Raw genomic sequence first — 7500 nt, forward strand, 5'->3', positions numbered from 1 at the left:
GTGTAAGTGGCTATAATCACACTGAATTGAGTGCCTGTTGTCGTCAGTCAAGCTAGTGTGTGAGTGTGTGCGTGTTTGTGTGTGTGTGTGTGTGAGTGTGTGTGTGAGTGTGTGCGTGTGTGAGTGTGTGCGTGCGTGGTTGTGTGTGCGTGTGTGTGTGCAGATGCAGGTGTGTGCATGTGTGTGTGTGTCACCTACCTGACACAGAAGTAGAGGACTATGGGTCCAGACTTCTTGGGGAACTCGTGTTCCAGAACTCTCCGGTCCAACTGCAGCCAGCTAAAATGGCCCCTGTGGACCCAGAACACAACACACACAACCAATGAAGAGTCAGCATACTACCGCCTTCACCAATGAGCAGTCAGAATACGAGACGGCAAAAATAGACAACAGTCCACATTGACACTGATAGTAGTTTTTTTATTATTGTTTTATATATTTTTCTACCACCTTTTTACTTCTTCGACTTCTGCTTCTTCCTCTCATTCCACCTCTCTGCTTCCCATACACCCTGCCATCTCCATCCCCCAATCCTCTTTTCTCTCTCTCTCTCTCTCTCTCTCTGTCATTCTCTCTCTCTCTCTCTCTCTCTCTCTCTCTCTCTCTCTCTCTCTCTGACAGGCAGGAAAACTGCAGAGGCAGCTTGTCACCGTGGTAACCCTGCCTGGTCTCTTGTTTTTTTTCTCCCTCTCCCTCTCTTTCTCCCTCTCCCTCTCTTTCTCCCTCTCCTTCTCTCCCTCTGAGTGGTCAGAGTTCAGCAGTCTGAGCCTGAAGACAAATCGACACATCACTGAAGAAGCCCAGAGAGAGATACAGAGCAAAGGCCCTTTGTGTGTGTGTGTGTGTGTGTGTGTGTGTGTGTGTGTGTGTGTGCGTGCGTGTGTGTGTGTGTGCGTGTGTGTGTGTGTGTGTGTGTGTGTGTGTGTGTGTGTGTGCGCGTGCGTGTGTCTGTCTCTTTGTATATGTATGTATCTACATGTAACCTGGCTGTTTGATATTTTAAAAATGCCAAACAACATTGGGTAAACTAGAGTGTGTTAAACAAAAAGGGAATACAGAGAGAGGTAAAAAAACAACAAAAAAAAACAGGAAGAAGAAGACATTGGCTGTTATGGAAGTCAAACCCAAGCAGAAGCCTAATGTCGAGTGTCTCTCAAGGAGGGAACTTGTGTGTTCGATTGTCCAGGGAGATCCCCATTGGAAACCACGTTGTATAACACTCATCTGTGTAATCCTTCGAAGCAAAATAGAAGTCTTTGTTGACCTTTCTTTTGTTTGTGAAATCAATCCAATCTCACAGTTTTACATAAAAACAACAACTGGACAACTGTAGGCCCTGCAGAGCGCCAGTACTGTGTCTACAAGGCTTTTGTTCAAGCCCAGCGCAAACACATCTCAACTCGTGAAGGTTGAAATGGATGGATCGTGCCGAGTTTGACCGTTGAACACTGTGTTGGGTCCAGGACATTCTGGAGTCGAGGTCACTTACGTTTCGTCAGTGTAGGAGATTCCAAAGTATTCCTTCTCCTTCAGGTTAAAGTGAGAGGACACCAGATCCAGTAGGTCCTTGGCCATCAGCTTAGGCTACAGGGACAGAGACACATAAGGTTAGATGTGTGTGTGTGTGTATGTGTGTGTGGGTGCGTGCGTGCGTGCGTGTGTGTGTGTGTGTGTGTGTGTGTGTGTGTGTCTGTGTGTGTGTCTGTGTGTGCGTGTGTCTGTGTCTGTGTCTGTGTCTGTGTGTGTGTGTGTGCGCGCGTGCGTGTGTGCGTGCGTGTGTGTGTGTGTGAGTGGAGGGCAGTAAGATACAGAAGACAGAACAGAAGAATACAATGCAAAATGTGAGTACAGTCTAAGGTTCTGTGCACAGTGATGGATGGTCTATAACAGGACGTTCTTATGTGAACTGGAAGGGTTCTGGAGTGTGTGGTAATCGTATCAGCGCAGTGATGGGCAGAGCGTGGGTGTGTATTAGAATGGTTATTGATTTATCGCAGTGACTCAGCGCTTTGACTGACACTGCTCTGCTTTATGTGTGCGTGTGCGTGTGTGTGTGTGTGGTGTCCTGCTGACGGTGCAGATGTGCCTGAGAGAGAGAGAGAGAGAGAGAGAGAGAGAGAGAGAGAGAGAGAGAGAGAGAGACAGACAGAGAGAGAGAGAGAGAGAGACAGACAGAGAGAGAGAGATGTACACAAACACACACTGGTGCCATGTGTTGCTGGTTGTGACATTCTGAGAGAGCACCCCACCCTATGGTTAACCATGGGTGTGTCTCCTACACAGACACACACACACACAGACACACACACAGACACACACACACACACACACGCACACACACAAACACGCATGCACACACACAGACACACACACAGACACACACACACACACACACACGCACGCACGCACGCACACACACTCACACACTCACTCACACAAACACGCACGCACACACACACACACACACACACACACACACACACACACACACAGAGACACACACACACACACACACACACACACAGAGACACACACACACACTCACACACAACCTTGATAAAGGACTGCGTTCTGAACCGCACAGCATCAACCCCCTCATGGCCATTAACTATCTACTCCCTGCACAGCTACAATGGACGAAAACTACTGGGAGCTATATTAAGTCAACGCGGTGATGTCATTCGGCCAGGCACACACACACAATTTCATCTCCACTGACCTAGATCCAATGAGAGCTTCGCCTACACTGGTACACAGCTACACACAAAGACTCTGGAGAGAGAGAGGCTACTGAAGATGATTATAACCTTGGCGATGAATACAAGCCTACATAAGTACTACATGTCAACCCTATCATAACAGCGGATGCTCTGTATTTAGCATCATACTGCAGTGTTGTTAGTGTGCATCTGTCGGTCGGTCGGTCTGTCTGTCTGGCTGGCTCTTTGACTGTCTGTCTGTCTGTCCCTCCCTCCCTCCCCCCCTCTCTCTCTCTCTCTGTCCCCCCCACAGTATGTAGTATGTGTTCAGTGTGTAATTGCTATAATGACTGTTTTAGTTCCGTCTCCTGCCTGAACCCTTGGTGTTTTCTAACGACCATGTATGACAGTCTAGGAGCAACAACCATTAGCCTATTAGAGAAGACTAAAGTCCTCCTAAATATACACTTACATAGCCAATCAGTGGAGATCTGGGCTGACGGACAGATACAGTAACCACTCGTCTGTGTACTGGGTGTGTCATCACACCTGCGGAAATACACCTATTAAGACAGCGCCACCGCCCATGTAAACCTCCTGGATCAAACAAGCATCACCGTTAAGAGACGGTTCACTTGACTCCTCAGTCAAAACAGGTCATCAAACTCAGGCTAAATTACAGAGACAGGGGTAGGATGTGACGATGGGAAGAGAACAGGTCCACAGAGATATCTCCAGGGTTCCCACACCTTCTGAAACATCAAATTCAAGCACCTTTCAAGGACTTTCAAGACTCAATTCCCTCAAATCAATCAAGGACCCAACACGGCATAGTTTGAGACAGAACTAGTTGACAAGCTAAGTAAAACATTTTTAAATATATTTTTAGAGAGAGGGAGAGAGAGAGAGGGGCATTCAAGCACTTTCAATGACCCATGTCTATTTTCAAAAACTTTTAAGACCTTGATTTCTTTTTCTCAAATTCACAAACTTTCAAGGATTTCAAGGGCCTGTGGGAACCCGGCCTGTCTCTCTCTCTCTCCACTGTCTCCATCTAATAAAGAAACAAATAATAATAAGAGTGGGAATGCCCCACTCAAAAGAAAGAAGAAAAAAAGAGGGAAAAAAAGAGGTCAACTCCAAGCCACTCCACCTGACTTCCAGCCATTTCTGCTGTCTGCAGAGCAGAAGAGGACCGGAGATACAGTTTGATGTTCTCAGTCGGGAGGTGATGCTCACCCTAGCCCCCTGGGCTTCAGGAGGCTCCAACAGTATTGCTTCCACCTCCACCCGTATCGGCTTCCTTCAGAGTGGTGACACATGACGACCTCAAATCAACCTACTGAACAAAGATCCTCTAGCCAATAGCCACGGGTTCAAACAAGTCTATTCTAACTTCTAAAAGTAGTCAATGTCAAGACAGCACAGGCCACTGAAACGCCCTAGTCCCAGCCTCAGCCCTGGGAGCCTGGGAGGGAGGGGGGGGGTCAGAGAGGAAGTTTATAAGAGGAGGTTACATAATGTCCTATAGTCCTATAGACTGTACTGTAGGCTATCTATAAGTTCTCCTCTCCAGTGTGTGTGTGTGTGTGTGTGTGACTGTCTGTCCTCTGAGACATTTCTCCACAAATAAACCAAAAGACACACACACATACACACATACACACACACACACACACACACACACACACACACACACACACACACACACACAGAGTCAGGAGGGTTAATGACTGAGAGGTGATGAAGGTGTGTCTCTCTGTCAGTGATTGGCCGGTTGGCCTGAGGGTGAGGTTATGGTTGACTGGACCAGAGTGTGTAGTCTCTCCATAGGGTCATTTGGTACAAGTCATCCTTTCCAAAAAAGGGGTGGCCTGCTTCAGTCCCCAGCACACAGGAAAACTTGGAATAACTTTGGAATTCTCAACGGTCCCACTAACCCTTCCATGGCCTACCGAACATCCGCCCTCAGAGAGAGAGAGAGAGACACACACACACACAAATGCACTCACACACACACACACACACACACACACACACACACAGAGAAAAGTGGAGCAAGAGAGAGAGAGAGAGAGAGAGGGGGAGGAAAAAAATCCTCATGTGCTGAAAGAATTACGAGCACGGTGAAAATGGTCTGTTAATAACATCCTCTCTTCCTCCCTCTCTCTCCCCCTCTCATCCTCTCTCGCTCTCTCCTCCTCTCTTTTCAGGACCTCTATAAAGCAGCACACCCAACAACCGTTTCCACCCAATAAAAAACAGCATCAGCAGATCCTATAGAGGGCCATCACAAACCCAGCGACTGACCTCAGATCTGTGAATAGGTGCTTCAATCAACCGCTAACGACAGCCAGAGGCAGCATGGACAGCATTAGCAACATGCGGGAAAAGTTCAGACACAGTCCGGGAACGATGGCTTCTCTTTTTCTAAAACGGCTGTCTCTCTCCCTCCATCCCTCCATCCCTCCTGTCCACATTGTTCACTGCTCTCCTCCACTCTCCTCTCCCTTCATGCCTCTTAGTGTATCTTCCACAGTGTCTCATCTCCTCTTTTCCCTCTGAAGGGATGAAGGGATGAGGGGATGACGGGATGACGGGATGTATGGAGAGGGGGATGAGCGGAGGAGGAGATGAAGAGCCGATGTGAGCGAGCTTCGGTGCAAAGTGAGGCTTAGATGGAGAGAGAGAGAGAGAGAGAGAGAGAGAAGAGGATCGACAGAGCGAGGAAGCGAGAGTGAGAGTTGAAAAAGTAAGAGGGAAGAGGATAGAGAGAGCGAGGGAGCGTGGAAGAAGGTAGAGAGAGAGAGAGAGAGAGACGGAGAGAAATCCATCCAAAAATGAAGGCACTATTTGAGAGAGAGGATCAAGCCTTACCAGAGCAATCAAATCAGACAGCCTGCAGAACTCTCCGCTTCTCTCCACTCCCTATTATCTCCTTCTCTCCGTCCAAACCTATCATCTACTCTCTACTCTCTCTGTTCTCTCCGTCTATCCATCCAGAACTTTCCTCTACTTTCCCCCTCCCTATTATCTCCTTCTCTCCATCCAAACATATCATTGAGTCCTCCTCTCTCAGTTTTTTTATTCCTTCCTCTTAAAGAATAACTATTCTTTCCTCTTTTTTCTACTGGTGAGATGGAGGGAGCGGAGGGTGGGAGGAAAAGGATGAGAGGGGGGTTGAAGGGAATGTCAAGCCAAGTCAGAAGAAGGACAGATCAAGGTGGGTGTGTGCGGATGTCTTCTAGAGTCAAAGTGAAGGGAGAGAGAACGAGAGAGAGAGAGACAGAAAGAGAGGGACAGAGAGAGAGAGAGAGAAAATGAGAGAAATGAGAGAGAGAGAGAAAACTAGAGAGAGAAAAAGAGAAAGAGCACACACACACACACACACACACACAAACACACTGCGCAGCTATCTGCTACTACCCTCACACCAGGGGCCCTGAAGGTGATGGAGTGAGACAGAGAGAGAGAGAGAAAGAGAGAGAGAGAGAGAGAGAGAGAGAGGATGGGATAATGTATGTATGCTCTGCAGCAGAAGCCAGGTTGAGAGATAAACAGAGCAGACTGCCTCTGCCTGCATGGCCACTCTGATAGGCAGGTGAGGGGGTGAGGCGGGTAAGGATGGATGCTGTCTGAGGTCATTACTGAGGGAGGAGAGACAGGCTCTGGAGTGTTACTGGGAGGTGGGTGACAGCATTATTTTTGACGAGAGAGAGTACAGAGCTTCAATCGTTAAAGAGGCAGTTTGTGGGGAAGTGGAGAGGTGAGGGAGGGAGGGAGGGAGGGAGGTGAAGGAGGGATAGCTGTTCGTCTGCATCTAGTCCTCATTATAGACTCTGGGAGGGCAGGAGGAGGGTTGAGGGTTGAGGAGTGAGTTTACGGGATGGGGGCGGGGGCGGGTCTAGGGTTACTGTTTAAGATATCAAGTGTGCCTGACTGCACTCCTAACCAGTGTGGGAGGGAGGGAGTGAGTGAGTGAGTGTGTGTGTGTGTGGGAGTGTGTGTGTGTGTGTGTGTGTGTGTGTTTGTTTAAGGAGGGATCAGGTGAGTAGAAAGACAGAGCAGTGTCATCCCTCCCCCACTGTCAGCAGTAATTGAAGCCCTGAGGAGAGGAGCTTACACACATCCACTATCTATTCATACTGCAGTCTCCTTCCTCTTACCCCCCTTCTTAAGTGTGGATGAATGTGTGTGTGTGTGTGTGTGTGCACGTGTGTGTGCACGTGTGTGTGTGTGTATGCCTGCACACTCACCTGCACAAGGAGTTCCAGCTTCCTGTCGTCCAAAAGATGGACCTGACATCGCCTCCCCTCCGTCATCTGAGAGAGAGAGAGAGAGAGAGAGAGGGAGAGGGGGAGAGAGAGAGAGAGAGAGAGAGAGAGAGGGAGAGAGAGAGAGAGAAACAGAGATTAGCGATATTGCACTGATCAGCAGTAGTAAAGGACAAAAAGGGGGGAAATCAAAGCTGCCAAGTTCACATCTCCTCCCAGGGTTCATTCCATTGGCCTCACTTCAGCGCCAGGGTCACGGTCTTTGATTCCGACATGAACATTGAAGATGTTCTTTCACACGGGTGGCCTGATCGAATCACACACACACTCTCACATCCGTGTAACTGTGGTACATGGAAGCGCACGAACGAGTGTGTTCTACAGAGCGGCGGTTAGCCTGTTAAACCCCCCCCCCCCCCCCCGTCTCAGCCTTAACAAGATTACCACAGCGCCAGACACTCTGGACCAATGGAAGCTTGTTCCCTGTCCTCTTGGTGGACATAGCTAACATTCCTGCCTGAGAAGGA

At 48.7% G+C, this 7500-nt stretch overlaps 1 protein-coding gene across 1 annotated transcript in view; it reads right to left on the reverse strand.

Annotated features, from left to right (window-relative positions):
- LOC308165390 (FERM domain-containing protein 4A-like) overlaps positions 1–7500 on the reverse strand; it is a gene marked incomplete at both ends in the record, with an annotated part of 48102 nt that overhangs the window by 18740 nt on the left and 21862 nt on the right. Inside the window, 3 exon segments of the mRNA XM_080539546.1 lie at positions 199–291; positions 1490–1584; positions 6956–7021. Coding sequence (XP_080395672.1) covers positions 199–291; positions 1490–1584; positions 6956–7021 — 254 coding nt within the window.

The sequence above is a fragment of the Nansenia antarctica genome (assembly GCF_963989245.1).
Source record: "Nansenia antarctica genome assembly, chromosome: 9".
NCBI classification, from domain to species: domain Eukaryota; kingdom Metazoa; phylum Chordata; class Actinopteri; order Argentiniformes; family Microstomatidae; genus Nansenia; species Nansenia antarctica.